General features: G+C 41.1%; 1 protein-coding gene across 4 annotated transcripts; it reads left to right on the forward strand.

The window, feature by feature from the left end:
- Nucleotides 1–8,709: 8,709 nt before the first annotated feature.
- pcdh18a (protocadherin 18a) lies at nt 8,710–16,124 on the forward strand. Of its 4 annotated transcripts, none has more exons than XM_039674972.2 (4): nt 8,710–11,801; nt 12,042–12,130; nt 12,931–13,100; nt 14,830–16,124. In XM_039674972.2, the coding sequence occupies exons 1-4, from the start codon at nt 9,309–9,311 to the stop codon at nt 15,483–15,485; spliced, it is 3,408 nt and encodes a 1,135-aa protein (XP_039530906.2). In that variant the 5' UTR covers nt 8,710–9,308; the 3' UTR covers nt 15,486–16,124. The 4 variants fall into 4 exon arrangements, with proteins under 4 accessions (XP_039530906.2, XP_039530908.2, XP_039530905.2 ...); XM_039674974.2 differs by having other exon boundaries at nt 8,711–11,801; nt 12,075–12,130; XM_039674971.2 differs by having other exon boundaries at nt 8,712–11,801; nt 14,827–16,124.
- Nucleotides 16,125–16,550: the final 426 nt, after the last annotated feature.

Below are 16,550 nucleotides of genomic sequence, written 5' to 3' on the forward strand. Positions count from 1 at the left end.
GATGCAGTATTTGCATGAGAACTATCAAATATGATTGCATGTACATAAACATGAAAATGATCAGTGTTTACACATTCCGTTTACTTTCATAGCTTTTAAGGAATGTTTAAGTGAAATACTGCTTGCTATTCTCAAAAATTAATGAGGTCATATTAGTTGCAGGTTGCCTATTATGTAAGTTTTGTTTAAAAGAAATATTATGCATTGAGATACTTTTCTGTGGGTCATCATGGTAATATTATTTTGGTGTATGATTTTGTTTTTATAATATATTGAAATTTCAGCAAAGCCTATTTGACCTTCAGGTCATGTTTACTGTATATTGCACATTTAAAAAGAGACTCATTATGCAGTTTTCTTTTAATGCCTCGGGTGATTATCTGTGCAGTCAGTTGGTTTTGGAAAGAAATAACATCTTGCTAATTAATAAAAAAATGCGCCAAGCACATCTCAACTAATCAACCGCTGAGCAAATGATTCAAACTAAGATTTCTACAAATTACACGTCAAGCTAAATAATTAAATGTTAATATGCATTTCTTTCTCTCTCTCTCTCTCTCTCTCTCTCTCTCTCTCTCTCTCTCTCTCTCTCTCTCTCTCTCTCTCTCTCTCTCTCTCTCTCTCTCTCTCTCTCTCTCTCTCTCTCTCTCTCTCTCTGCCTTCATTCTACTTCTACTTTCTCCATTTGTCTACATCTGGAGGAATGGGTTATTAATGACAGTGAGTCATTAATTTTAATCAGTATATTAAAGAACTGTATCTATGGCTGGCTCAAATCCCTTATGAAATGATGTTTGTTCATTTTATTTGATAATTCCTAAAACAAGACACAAACATGTATAGAGCTTTTATCCAATGGCAAATGATTTGATCATTAATTTGACATGTGGTTGAAGGGAAGGGGTTGACATATAATGTGTGCTGTATCAATTAACAAAGAAGGAACGCATTTTTATTGAATTATTTATTTATATGTATTGATTAATAAATGTGCATTGATGTATTGTTCACACTAAGACGAGTAACACATTTAAAGTGCCCCTATTATACTATTTTATAGGTTCTGTCTCAATATCTACATCCATCCAATATCACTGCTGGGCGGCAGTGGCTCAGTGGTTCATGTGGGTTGTCTACGAACCGAAAGGTTGGTGGTTCAATCCTCGGTTCCACCTGACCAAGTGTCGAGGTGTCCGTGAGCAAGACACCTAACCCCAGCTGCTCACGACGAGCTGGATGGTGCCTTGCATGGCTGACACCGCCGTCGGTGTATGAATGTGTGGGTGAATGTTAGGCAAATGTAAAGCGCTTTGGTGGCCATTAGGTCTATGAAGGCGCTATAAATGCAGTCCATTTACCATCACAAAACTCTTTAATGTTCTCATAATATACATTACACATCAACTGTTTACTTACACTCTAAAAAAACGCTGGGTTGTTTTAACCCAATTTTGGGTCAAATATGGACAAACTCAAACATTGGGTTAAAAATGTCATTTAAAAATGTAACCCAATGGTCGCCAATATTTGTCCCAAAATTGGGTTAAAACAACCCAGCATTTTTTTAGAGTTACAGTGCCTGAAACGGTTTGATAAAGGATTGTGTCTCTCTAAACCTCGCCTTTCCAAGAGCCTACTCTGCTCTGATTGGTCAAACGGCCAGTCTGTTCTGAGTGGTCTACCACTTAACACCACATGTCAGAAAGAAAGCTCTGGACGCCTCCTTAGCACTTGAATGATAGGAACAGTAATGACAGCACCGCTTTCGCAGAATCAATTTGTGTCCTTTGGAAGTGAATGCAAAGTGTCTTCTAAACTCTTAAAACCAAACTAAAAAACACTTTGATGGCGGATCAAAGTAGACATTGTTAGCAGGCAGCCAATGTAGAGGTTTCAATCCTAGGTTTGTGCAGGAACAGAGAATGGAATTGCTGGCAACTTGTTTCAGCAGTTCAGAATCCAATATTTCTTTTAGGAGACAAAAACTTTATTTGTTTTGCTAAACAGATTTAACACACTCCATAGGGGCACTTTAAGAAAGTACATAAGATTGTCCACTGAATTTTGAGGCTTTTTATTATATGTTTAAATTTTTATAGTCTATTTCTTTATTCTTTTTATTTTTAAGTGGAACTCCCAATCCACCATATTTTGCTTGGCTGCAGTGCAAAGAAAAAAAAAAAACATGTCAAGACAGGTTGTAGCAACTTGCATTGTAATGCAATGGAAGTCGACTAAATTAACGAACAAGAAATCGGTAAGCGATAAACCAACCCGGTCTCACGACCAAGTCGTACGAATTCGACAGATGATTAAAAAGGGGCTAATTCGTACGAATTAGTACGATTTTGCTAAATCGTACATATTTTAAAAATTTTCCAATTCGTATGAATTCGTACGAATGACCTACCCCTTACCCCGCCCCTAAACCTACCCATCACCAAATCGTACGAATTCGTACGAGTGAGGTCGTACGAATTAGTACAAATTAGACACTTTTTAATCATTCGTCGAATTCGTACGAATTGGTTGTGAGATAGGGTAGGACAAACCTAAATGGCTACTTGCTTTTCAGCCAATCATTTAAAACTACTACTTCATTGATATTCATGAGCCAGGGTGTTTTTTAGTGAACATGACAAATAGAATCTCAAGATATTACAAAATATTGAACGGACTATCCATATTTGACCCAAAATTGGGTTAAAACAACCCAGCATTTTTATGCTATCTGCCCTTTTAATTCCAATGCATTCTTATCCCAAGGCGTCATCTAACTGACAATTTTGACTACGCTTCAATTTCTGACGCTTTATGCACCCTTTAGCGTCAGTTACATGAGGCGACCCTAGGGCATCATCTAATTGACGCTAAATGTAAAGCGTCAGTTAGATGACGCGGGTAGGTTTAGGTCTGGGGCCTAAGGGTTAGACGCGATCCTAGGCGCTAAAGGGTGCCTAAAGCATCAGATATTGAAGCATGGTCAAAATGCTTCCCAAGGCGTCAGTTAGAATGAAATATGCTACCCTGGCTCTCATTGTACTATCCTACACCCACAAAAACACTGCACAGCCCACACATGGACAAGATCTAGGAACAGAAACATGTGCAGCAGCTGGATGATAAAGTCTGTCTCTTGTCCAAGGCACCTAGGGACCCCTAAACACAATTTACCCGTAGGAGCCTCACTTCTCCGCTGCCGAGCTGCTCTCCTTTCCTTTACCCATAGTCGTAAATCTGGCTTCTAACAAACTCCGGAATACACGGACTGCCTGGAACATGTAACCCAGGAACCTTTGCTCACAAGGGAAACACAGAAGAGTGCGGGCCCCCGCTGTTTGACTATACCTCCGCTGGAACGCCTTCGGCTAGCATGTGCTGTAGTTTTAAAACTCACATTTTTGCCTGCGTTTTTGTCTCCCTGGTGGAATAAAACAGTAATGAATAGCAGACTGTCACCAGAAATTACAAACCTAAGAGAACTGTGTTTCATTTGTTTAAAAGTTTTCCAATCATGTAACATGAGAGTCTAGTGAGACCTAAACCCTTGTAAAGGCCTCGGCTGCCATTAACACAACTCTAAAAGATGTATTACTCTATATATCGACACAGTCCTTGAGAAAACAGCTTTTTTTGGAGGTGTTTCATAAATGCTGTGGGCTAACCAGGGGATTGCCCACTGAAACGTGTCAAGAAAGCATAAAACAATTAAGAATACGTTTTCTAAATACAACACTGTTTTTCTCTACTTAGCTCATCTGCCTGCCAAGCTCTGGCATTGACCCATTTACAACTGCTGCTGCACATGTTGGCACTAATACCATCTGCATTCTGATCCCTTCATTAAAACATTACTGCAACAACTCCATCAACGTGTATCCTATTTATGGTTGTCTGATTTGTTTCCATGGTGATCAGAGCTCCAAAAAATGAGCCGTCAGTCATTTAGAATGGAGTCCAATCAGGGGACTGAAGCATCAGGTTCATCATTAATCACACACACGCATGCATGCACCCACACAAGAAAAAAAAATCTGTGTGTGTGTATATATATATATAAGGGTAAATTATGACATAATTTTGATGACTGTATGATAGTATGTATATATATAGAGAGGATGATCTATAATCTTTATGTCCATCTTTCATTTCTCTTTTCCTCTCTCCTTCTCATTCTCTCACTCATCAGAAGGAGCCGCCTCAGCAGACGTCAGTGTCAGTGTGATTTGTCCTGGGTGACGGGGCTTGAACTGGGGCTGAGAGGTTGGTATTACTCATTGCCGGCGTGAGTGTGTGTGTGTGCATTTGTGTGTGTGTATGTGTGTGCATGCGCAGGTAGATGACATTGACTCCCTCAGTTTAAAAATAAACTGAATTAAGGGTAACCTATTTCAGCAAAAACAGAGAGGAGAAATACTTACTTGACTTAATCCTAAAATCCTAATAGGATACTAACATATCGCAACATACCACACTGTAGAATAAAATAAATTGTTGTGGAACAGCTTGTCACTGGGACAGTACACTCAACATATACGTTTTTGTACCTTATCTACCCCAATGGGATATATATACAACCCCAAGGGTACATACAGTATAAGGTCATTAACTGATCTGTCCCAGTGACAAGATGTACCTTTCTGGTGGTGCACAGTATTAAACAAGAAAAACATTCTTGATTCTAGATATTTTGAGCACATGGTTCCCAGTGGGACTATTATGATTAGTAATAGAAAAAAATGTACATTTATGATTTTATGTGCAACTGAAAAAAAAACACTCAAGGATGTGTTTTGTTAATTAAATGTATAAAACATTCACAATATAATAGAACAAAAACAGAATTAAATGATTCATTTAGTGTCTGATAAAATTACATTTTCTTTATAGCGGCGCTGCAGCAGAATATTGTTCTAATACAAGTGGGTTTTGATAAAGATTTCACAGTAGGCTATCCAGCAAAAATCCTGTGGGAATATCAGTTGATACACATATTCCCATTAGAATACAGCTCTGATTCCAAATGATAATAGATTTTCAGCAGGAATCAGTTTCCTTGGGATTCCGGAACTGTGTACCCAAGGCTTTTCATTCATACAATATCCAATCTTTGATTTCAGTCAAATATTAATGGAAAGTATTAAGCTCTATCTGCACTGTAAGCATAAACTCTCACAGGCAACATTATAGCAACACAGTGTAAAACTGAGGGTGGCCCTCGAGTGCAGCTGTCATATCATTTCCACAAATTAGCCTGTACATACACTAACTTGTGGTTTTATAGCAGGGCTGGGTTACCATAGGGCTACTGTTAAAGAACAGCAATAAATTTGTCGCCCTCACCGCGACACGAAGCTCAATATAGTGCGAACACTACATGCCTCACGCGAGCCAACAGGCTCTTGAGTCTTGTTATCCCGCTCAACGACTCATAAAGCAGTAAAAGTATCGTTCCTACCAGGGGGAGAGGAGTAAGTTTGCTCTTTGGCCCGGTATGAATAACAATAGCCATTGTCAGATACCTTTGTGACCAGGGGGTCTATTGAGAACGCGAAACGCTGCCCGCCTCGAAAGAGAAAGCGCTAATCGAATGAGGGATAATGAGACAGACGAAGCGACAGATGCTCGCGTGCCTTTACAACGGCAGCGCGCGCTCGTTCACGCGCATTCCAGCGACACTAAAAGCAAAGTTCGCGCGCGAGTTTGGAAGCCAACCTCAGTCTGCGTTCCACCTGCTGTGGCCATTGTTGGACTGGGAAAGGAAGACAGAATATCAATGACAAGAGTTGAATCCGTGGTTTTAGGGCACATATAGATGCGCCTCTGAGACGCAGTGGTCCTGTATGGTGTTGTAAAGTTGTACTGCCACCAAAAATGCAGATGTTTCTTTGATCCATGACTTGTTCATTATTCCATTTGAGCCTAATCAGTCATAGGCATTCTTTAAATGCTAAAAACAGAAATTACAGCCCGGTTTCACAGACAGGGTTCTGATTAAACCAGGATTAGGCCTTAGTTCAGTTAGGGAGTAACTTTTATAAACGTAATTGGGGAAGAAAAAAATCATAACTGGTGTGCATCTTGTATGCAATATTTTAAGATAGTTGCTTTGAGTTAAAACATCTTAAACATGCATTTTTGTCTAGGACTGTTTAAGGCTTACAAATTTGCACCTGCCTCGCGATTTGGCTTTCAACTTAAATGCATTTGTTTTACTACCACATTGTTCGCGAGTATAAATAGGTTATGTCAGATGAGGGATTTTTTTCTTGTATTTTTTAAGCCCAAACCGTGTCTAAGTGCATTAGCCTGTGCATCTGTTTTTACTTATCACACTTCTTTTAGGCTGTGTGATTTTTCATGCAACACTGCGGGCATTCCAGAACCCCCGAAATTCAGCAAAGACTTTGACGTCTTTGTTCAGGCAATGTGATTAGAGCAGAGGTAATTGCATTAAAGCTTCGGAGCCAAAGAGAGCGCTCGGCCGTATCCAACCTGGTTAAAAACGTCCTGCTAAAATTGGTCGGGCGAAATGCAGACGGTTCGCAAACACGGTGTCTTATGAAAAGAATAAACTAAACAAAAGCAAGCGGCGGGGTCAAACGTGCGCCTTCTGGTTACGCGGAAATATCCCTGGTAATCACTTTCCCAAACAGTCGCCAGAATACCCCAGTGTAGGCCCTCTTGGTTTGTTAAAGCACATGGAACTCCAGGCTTGGGAAAAGAGGAGCAGCATTTGTGTCAAATCTGTCGCCAAAGGGCTTTTTATAAATCCAAGCCCAACTTCTGTGCGTTTGAAATGGTTGGCTACATTTCCACGGGTTAAAATATCACCATGGGAATTTCAGTGAGAGTCAGGAAATAGGCCATTTAATGTATTTTATTCATCCGTTTGCCCGTGAGCGTGATAGAGCAATTGAATTGTCCCCGTTTTTACACTTTCAAAGTGAACTAATTTCCCTCTATAGTTTAGCTCGACTCGGAGAAAGCTTTCTCTCATAGCTATGACCCAAGCACAAATGCAAGTGACCCGGTCCAGACGACCCGGTCAGGGCTGTGCACATTCTTCCTAAGCACTTGCATGGATGTTATGTTAATAGATTTAGCTGGAATCACACCAAAAGACATGTAAAACTGTATTATTCACGTGCGTAGAGCTGTTTGTGCGCGTGAGTGAGCTTTTTTTTGTACTCATTCAGAACAAGTGATTCGACACACAGATTTAACTCAGATCTATATGGCAGATGACGAGTCAGTATCGCGTGAGAATACTTGAACCCCAAACAGAGAAAGCAGGCAACACTAGGATTTAAGAAAGAAGGTTTTTTTTTTTTTTTTTTTTTTTTTTTTTTACATTATAGCCTGTAAGGCTACTGTAAAACATGTTTGTTTTTTTTTTGTTTTATTTTTTGTAAATATAACAAAGATTATTTGACTGCATTTAATAATAAATAAATAAATAAATAAAAACATTTATTTTTTTCTGCAATGTATAGCTACTTGCCATTTCTTTTTTAAAAAACAATTTTAAATTTACAAGCAATTTCTGAGTGAAAATTGTTTGTACACCAGCTGTATGTTGTTTTAACGCCAGTTTACAGGGATGAAATCAGATGTGCACCATTCCCATAAGTTGAATGTGGAAGTTGTCATATTTAGGCCTATGTGTGGAAAAAAAAAAAAAAAAAAAAAAAATTTCTTACTGCGGTAAGAAAGAAGAATTTAATATCTGTCTTGATCATGTTGTTGGATGTTAAATAACTGGAATCTGAATCACCAGGGTGTCTTTTTATATACATAACATCATCCACAGCATTTTATGTAGCCTATAGGCTAGGCTATATGCTAAATTATAACTTTTGAGGCTGATCATATGGGGAGGATTGTAACACTTTCCAGCACGGGACCTGCATTGGACACGATCATGAGACACAAACACTGTCATGGTTTTCGATCTGTTTTATAGTTCCATATTTGCTTCTAGGTTTTGTTTGTTTTGTGTTGTCTTTCTATTTATTTATTTTTTTTTATGGATTGAATAATTAGCATTTCAATGTCATTTTTTTTTAAACGGAATGTAGGAGACGCAACAGAAATGTATATGGAGTAAAATGTGAAACAGGACCCCATGAGCACAAAAACCCTTTATATGTCAGAGCAACAGACTGCCCTCTGTGCATAATAATTAATATTGATGTTTTAATTTGGTGTGACAATCCTATTAGTGGTTCTTATAAGATTGTCACACTGGAAGAATCCTCTGAAGAGTGTTTGGGAAACTTGAAGCTACCATTAGTGTTTTTGGAGTTCTTTGTGGGGAATGTATGCATTCTATTTTTATAAATGCATAGGTTCTCCAGGGGGGTGATCTCAGGAACCCTAAATTATATCTTTTTATTTTTTACAGCAGCACTTTTCTTGTCTTATGCAAATTCATACAGTTTTAGAATACGTAAGCTTTCTAAACTATTTTATAGCAGGAAAAATATGGGATTGTTATATTTATATTATGATTATTATATTATAATTATAGTTACAGATGTTTAAACAAAGTGGGTCTCACCAAACACATTTAGATTCATAAATGAGGTCATAACCTAAATGAATCTTTTTTGTTGCTACACAAATTCACCAAACAAACATTCGACGATGCTTAAGACGCCTATATAATAAGTGAATAAATTGTATTGGCATTCATCCAGAGGGAAAGTTCTGCTCGAGTTATTCTTAAATTTTGCTCTCTCATCCTTTGTTGAAGCGCGTTCAGGAGAGGGAGAGAGAGAGGGGGAGAGTGAGACCCTAAAGGGCGGAGTTATCCACTTCCTTTCTCCCCTTCATTTAATTGGGATCTATAGTGGCTCTGTGTTGAATGGTCAGTCGCAGAGAGAAGGGGCAGCACTTGATTTAAGAGAAGCGTTTTGTCTGAAGCCGTGGCTCTAAAGGAGGCTTTGCTATTTTGGGTTAGTCTCTCAAAGAGTGTCTTCAGACAGCGGGAGACAGATACGCGCGCACACAGGCTCTCCAGACGGAGGTTGCGCTTCCAGTCTCTTGATACGCGCAACAGATTTCTCCTTAGTGACAGAGGGAAATGCGCTTTTGGTTTTAATGGCATTGCTTGTTTTATACTCCTGCACTCTGCTTATTTGACAAGACCCATTTTTTACGTCGCAACCCTTTGGCAAGACGTTTTCTTTCGCATCTGGACATGTTTTTGAGACCATAACAACGCATGTGAAGGATTGAGCCAGCACAACAAAGGAAGCGACAATCATTCTGAGAGTTTATTTCTGTGCCTGTCGGAACCCAACATGGATACCAGCAAGGGCACAGTGTTCTGTGTTGTCACTTTACTCAAACTTGCTGTGCTCGTAACCTTGGCACAACACGTCTCGGCTAAAACTCTGAAATACCAAGTTTACGAAGAGCAGAAGGTGGGTACAGTAATCGCCAGACTTCGAGAAGATGTCGCTGATGTTTTGTCCAAACTTCCGAGCTCGATTCCGTTGCGCTTTAGAGCCATGCAGCGCGGCAGCGCGTCTCTTCTCTCCGTGCGCGACCAGGATGGAGAAATCAGCATCAGGACCAAAATAGACCGCGAGAAACTGTGCGAAAAGAATCTTAACTGCACTATCGAATTTGACGTCCTCACACTCCCCACAGAGCACCTACAGCTGTTCCACATCGAAGTGGAGATTTTGGACATTAACGATAATGCGCCACAGTTCGCGCGCCCCGTCATTCCCATAGAGATCTCCGAAACCGCCGTCGTGGGGACGCGCATTCCCCTTGACAGCGCCACCGATCCAGACGTCGGGGAGAACTCTCTGAACACATACTCTCTGACCCCATCTGACTTCTTTAAGATTGACATTCTAACTAGAACCGATGGCGCCAAGTACGCTGAGCTCATTGTGCTTAAAGAGCTAGATAGAGAGGTGCGAGCGAGTTATGAACTCCAGCTCACCGCCTCAGACAGGGGCGTTCCCCCAAAATTTGGAACAACGCTCCTGAAAATCAGCATAGCTGACTCGAACGACAACAATCCGGTATTTGAGAAATCATCGTATGTGATAAATTTGCTTGAAAATTCCCTTTTAGGCAGTTTGCTTATTGATCTGAATGCCACTGACCCAGATGAAGGGACCAATGGGAAAATCGTATATTCTTTTAGCAGTCACGTGTCACCCAAGATTTTAGAGACCTTTAAAATTAATTCTGACAACGGTCATTTGACACTGATGAGGAAAGTTGACTTTGAAAGCACAAATTCGTTTGACATAGATGTTCAAGCTCAAGACATGGGCCCCAACTCAATGCCAGCACACTGTAAAGTCATCATCAAAGTGGTGGACGTGAATGACAACAAACCTGACATTAGTATTAATTTAATGTCCTCTGGAAACGAGGAGATAGCTTATATATCAGAGACAGCTCCTGTAGATTCATTTGTTGCTCTGGTGAGGGTCGATGACCTAGACTCTGGGTTGAATGGAGAGGTGGAGTGCCGTCTCCACGGACAGGGTCATTTCAGGCTGCAGAAGACATATGAGAAGAACTACATGATTGTAACAAATGTCACTCTGGACAGAGAGAAGAGGTCAGAGTTCAGCTTGACCGTTATAGGCGAAGATAAAGGCTCTCCAAGTTTATCTACCATGAAACGCTTCACTGTGCAGGTCCAGGATGAGAACGATAATGCGCCGAGATTTGAGAAGAGCAGGTATGAGATTTCCAAGGCCGAAAACAACTCACCAGGAGCTTATATGTCATCTGTGAAGGCCTCGGATCCAGACCTGGGCCCGAATGGACAAGTGAGCTACTCAATACTTGAAAGTATGATCCATGAGAGCTCCATCTCCACTTACGTCACCATTGACCCCTCTAACGGAGACATTTATGCCCTGCGTACTTTCGATCGTGAAGACGTGAGTCAGATCTCGTTCTTAGTCCAGGCACGGGATTCCGGAAGTCCTCCCCTGCGTAGTAACGTGACCGTTGTGTTGACCGTCTTGGATGAGAATGACAACAGACCGGTCATCATGATGCCTCAGCTGTGGAACCACACGGCTGATGTTCCGATATCCAAATACGCACAGGTCGGGGACATTGTAACTGTCGTCCGAGCAATAGACCGTGATGCTGGCGCCAACGGTGACCTTTCATGCTCTGTCGTAGGAGGCAACGAGGCAGGTTACTTCGCCATGGATGCTAAAACGTGTGAAATTCGGACCAATGTCAGCATGCAGGACCTTCCACAGGATCACGTGGAGCTGACCATCCTGGTGCAGGACCATGGTGGCCAACCCCTTAGTGCAAGAGCCCTACTGAGGCTTTCACTTTATGAAAACATTGAGAACCACATGAACCCCCATCTAAAAGGTGGAGGATCTGGAGATGGCCCTCTAGACGTGTCAATGATCATCATCATCTCCCTTGTGGCGATATGTGCTGTTCTACTTCTCATCATGGTGAACTTTGCCCTTCGCTGCTCACGTGAAAAGAAGGACACTCGCTCATACAACTGCAGGGTGGCTGAGTCTACTTACCAACAGCACCCTAAAAAACCCTCACGGCAGATCCACAAGGGTGACATCACCCTGATGCCAACGGTCAACGGGACCCTCCCGATCCGGGCGCACCATCGCTCGCCAACGTCCTCGCCCGGACCAGAACGGGCCCACATGGGCAGCCGGCAGAGCCAACACAGCCGCCATTCGCTGAACAGCTTGGTCACTATTTCCTCCAATCACATCCCTGAGAACTTCGCCCTGGAACTTACACATGCCACGCCCCCTGTGGAGGTAAAAGCAAGTCTTTGAATGCCAATTGAAACAGTGTAATTGATGCTTATCTTCATAAAGAGCTTTTGAAATCTCTGTCCATCAGTTTATACTCATATTTTCATTCACATAACATTCACGTCACTGTGTGTTGTTCTCACACTAACACTTTTCATTTTGTTCATTCGTGTGTGCGTGTGTGAATGAGTGTCGTGTTCCATCAGTATTTATTTTTATTTATGTCATCTGTTTTTGCTATAGCAAGTCTCACAGCTCCTCTCAATACTCCATCAGGGTCAGTATCAGCCACGGCCCAGCTTCAGAGGGAACAAATACTCTCGCAGCTACAGGTAAACTTACAAACAAACAAACAAACAAACAAATACCACGCTCCTTATATGGGCATGACGTGCTCGAAAAAGTATGGTAGAGTAGATGGGTAGTGATACTCAACCTGTTGTGTGCTGCTGGTTCGATCGGATTGGATGATAGGTATTCTAAAATGTTTGTGGTAGAATAGGACAGAACTTCCCTGTTGCCGTGGTCACCCACGTTCGCAGATCCTGATTGGACTGCTCCTCACATGAGGTCATAGCTTGCTTTCTGTGCCTTTTTTCTTTCCTCTCATCTGCGCCCTGTTCTTGGATCATGTCATTTTATCCCATGCATATTGTTAAAACCATTGTTCCATACAATTATGCATTTCAGTGTCACGTCGATGATTTGAAAACACTAGCTTTAGGTAGTTTGACTTTTTTGTCATGCATGCCTCTGCTGATGTGAATCAAAATAAAGGTCATTACTCCATTTTTGGGGTGTGAGATAAATGCATGGTGCTAAAGAGACATCACTAAATAGATCTGTTTAAATGATGGTTAAATAAAGATTACAGTCTGTGCAAAGGTAAAACGATGGGTGGGGCCAGTGCTTGCCTGCTTTGCATATGCATGTTCATAGACTGTATGTAATGCATAGAGATGATTTGTATTGCGAGTGCTTCATATAATTAAACATGTAGCATGTTACATGTTTGATTTCTCTTACAAATCACCTTTAAATGGGGTGATTCACTTTTTTTTGCAAATAGTATATATTTTATACAGTATACTCCATGATCAACCTGTAACCTTTCATGTGGATGTGTGTGCAGGTACGCCCTCCAGGACATGGATAAGTTCAGTCTGAAAGATAGTGGGCGTGGCGACAGTGATGCGGGCGACAGCGACTGCGAGATGGGCCGCGATTCGCCCATCGACCGGTTGCTAGGCGACGGCTTCGGAGACCTCTTCAACAGCGATGGACACCATCGTCTCCACCCAGGTGAGAAATTAAGTCTGATTGGTCTCTCATTTGGTTTCTCACCTTTTATCACCCTGAATTATGACATTCATCAGCTTGATTATATCGAGCACATTGCATTTATGATGCAGTCGAACACCCAGTCTACCGTGACTTACTTTTATTACGTTGTAAACAGGCGCGGGGATAAATGAAATGACCTGCGCTGTGCTTTTACACTCGATATGCTGGAGAAAATTAAAGAAAAAGCCTGTGAATTATGTGGTTCTGCAGGGTTGAAATCATGTTATTTTTGTAACCACTACCTCTTGCAATGTCAATCTGTTTTATCGGCAGTTTAAGACAGTGTATGTGGATGTGCGTGTGTGGAGGCGTGGACTGGAGTGTTATTTCCCTGTATTCATTCTCTCCTCTGAGTGACAGCCCTATGCTTTCAAAATCTGAACTGAGGAAAATTCACCGTAATTGCTTTCACAATGCAGTTAAACCCCCCTTCCGCACACACACACACACACTCTCTTTTCTCCCCAGAGGGCCGCTATTTCAGCCCTGCTCTTCCTCTTTTATGGAGAGAAAGAAGCAACCTGTGTGCATCGATTAGAGTTCCACCCTTTCCTCACCAAAGTAGTTTATTGTAATTTTCGCTCAGTTGCTTTTTTCTCCATCCCAATTCCAGTTTGTCCTCTTCATTTTTCCCCCTTGCTGCTTTGTCTCTAATATTCAAATTCAGTCATATCTGATTTGTGCGAGGGAGCACTGCCAAAGTAATGAATAATAATCCAGCTTGACAAAGGATGTCAGCCTCTACAAGAGAAACTGGAATGGAAGAATGACAAACTCTCAATCTCCTCTGCTTCTCAAGCTCCCTCCCTATAAACCACCCGCCCACCTCCGAAATCCATTCTCTAACTTCCTTACCTTATCATCCCTCTTCGTTTTCCCATTCTCTTTCATCCCTTTGTTTTCCTCACTTTCCTTTCTGCCATTTTTCACAAGCTCAGAGAAAATTTCATTGCTCAGATGTTGCTCTTTCATAGCTCAGGAGATTTATTTTACGTCTCATGTTTCTTCTAAAATATCTAGTAATTTAAAAAAGATGCAAATTAGACAGTGGTGTTAAAAAATGACTGGCTTCACGGACAGGGCTTCGACTAAACCAGGATTAGGTCTTTTACTTTAAGTAACTTTTAGAAATGTATCTTTTTTAGCGTTCCTTAGAAAAAAGAAACATTACTGTTGTGCACCTAGAGACAAAACAATGACACTGACATATTTTAAGATGGTTAGTTCATCCATAAATGAAAATTCTGTCAGTGTTTACTCACCCTCATGTTGTTCCAAACCTCTATGTGTTTATTTGTTCTTCTGAACACAAAGGAAGATATTTGGAAGAATGTTTTAATCAAACAGATCTCATTCCCCATTGACTACCATAGTATGTATTTTTTCCTATGGTAGTCAATGGGGAATGAGATCTGTTTGATTAAAACATTCTTCCAAATATCTTCCTTTGCGTTCAGCAAAACAACTAAACACATAGAGGTTTGGAACAACATGAGGGTGAGTAAATACTGACAGAATTTTCATTTTTGGGTGAACTAACCCTTTAAAACAGTTCAAACATGCATTTTAGTCTGGGACTAGGCTTAAGTATGGTCTGTGAAACGGGATAATGTTTTAAAATCCGGGTCGGATTGATTTAGCTTCTAAAAACCCACTGATAAATGTCTCTCTGTCTTTCTCTCAGCAGTCATGAGATTGTGTACAAAGGAGTGCCGTGTGTTGGGTCACTCTGACCAGTGCTGGATGCCATGCCAGGCGTCCTCGGATTACCGTGTGAACATGTACATCCCCGGAGAAGAGAGCAGGCCTCAGGTCCTCGAAGAGGACCAGCAGTCCGTCGACTCAGCTAAGAAGAGCTTTTCTACCTTCGGAAAGGACAACGATGAAGAATGCGGGAGCTCTCTGCTGTCAGAAATGAACAACGTCTTCCAACGTCTCCTGCCACCTTCTTACGCTGAGGTCAGAGAGATGGACGAATGCGCCGGCCCGAACCCTTCCTCCGTTGGCACGGAGATCAGAAAGGGCTTCCTGCCGGGTAAAGCGTCATCTACCGGTCCCTCTTACCCACAGGGTGTGGCTGTGTGGGCGGCCAATACTCACTTTCAGAATCCCGGTGGTGCCATGACTAGCGGACATGGCCCGACCAATCACGCGGCATCGCAGGCACATTTAAAATGGCTGCCGGCGATGGAAGAGATTCCCGAGAACTACGAAGAGGACGACTTGGAGAGCGTGCTCAGCCAGCGGCAGGGAAAACGCAACGACACGAGACACGAAGTTGTCGACGCTAGCGAACTGGTTGCCGAAATCAACAAATTGCTTCAGGACGTCCGCCAGAGCTAAGCAACAATCTGATAAAGAACATTTCCCTATCTCATTCTTTTTCGTTCGCTCTATTTTTCGTAGAGTGAACTAATCATTTAAAGGAGGAGAAAGGGAGAGAGTTCTGCGCTGTAGCCTTGATCGAGTCGCATGTGAAAGCTTTTCGGTTAATATTGTTTACTTGGTATGACTTTTTGGTCTTTTTGTACAAAAGTGAACACAATGTGACTGTAAATGCCTTTTATGTTGTTTTTTACTACATATTTATATATGTGTATATATGTGTTTGTACAGAAAGCAATTCAAATGTCTATTTTTATACAGTATTTCACTGCATGTACCTAAAATTAAACCAAGATTTGTTTGTATATTTGCAAATGTGTGTGTATGCGTGTGTGTGTGTGTGTGTGTGTGTGTGTGTAAGAATGTTTTAATCGATACAGATTTCACATTGTATACAAACTATTGTTGGTGGTCTGATTGTCTGTTATCATTATTGTAAACACCAAAATACTTTGACTAGAATGGTTCTCTTTCCATGGTCTATCCATGAGTGACTGTGAAATTCTTCTTGGGACCTTATAAGGATTTTTTTCTCTTTGTCAGCAGACCTTACTGTTACGATTTTACAATAATGTTGCATTAAAAAATTTGGAAATATCTCTTTTTATGCTGTCTGTTTTTCTTTCAGTATTTATCCTGTAGTAAATCAATTGGTCTCAGATGCAATTATGTTTACCCTTTGACAAATCTGCATTCGTAAGATTTCATTATGAAAGCATCTTTTAGTGTTAGCCTTGGAACTTGTTGGAAATGAACCAGACCGAATCGATCGACTCCCTGCAGAATCTAACCAGTGAGTGAGTCTTATAACAAAAATGCATCTCTTTTCATGGACCTCTGTCACAGCTGCTTTTACTAAGAGCTCCCCCTTTTGAGCAGAGCGGGTATTGTAGTCTCAAAAAAATAAAAGAAAAATGTTTTGTGACATGTCCAACAGGAATGCTATCAAATCCTGTTTGTCCATAAAAATCTAAGTACTTAAAATGCACATTTGATCTAGAAATAACATTTTGATTATATGCA

Source organism: Pimephales promelas, chromosome 6, assembly GCF_988280905.1.
Source record: "Pimephales promelas chromosome 6, fPimPro1.hap1.1, whole genome shotgun sequence".
NCBI lineage: Eukaryota > Metazoa > Chordata > Actinopteri > Cypriniformes > Leuciscidae > Pimephales > Pimephales promelas.

Coding starts and splice junctions, on each gene's coding strand:
- pcdh18a (XM_039674971.2), top strand. CDS start 9,309: ATGGATACCAGCAAGGGCACAGTGTTCTGTGTTGTCACTTTACTCAAA. Junction 11,802..12,041: donor ATGCCACGCCCCCTGTGGAG/GTAAAAGCAAGT, acceptor TTTTTGCTATAG/CAAGTCTCACAGCTCCTCTC. Junction 13,101..14,826: donor ACACCATCGTCTCCACCCAG/GTGAGAAATTAA, acceptor TCTTTCTCTCAG/CAGTCATGAGATTGTGTACA.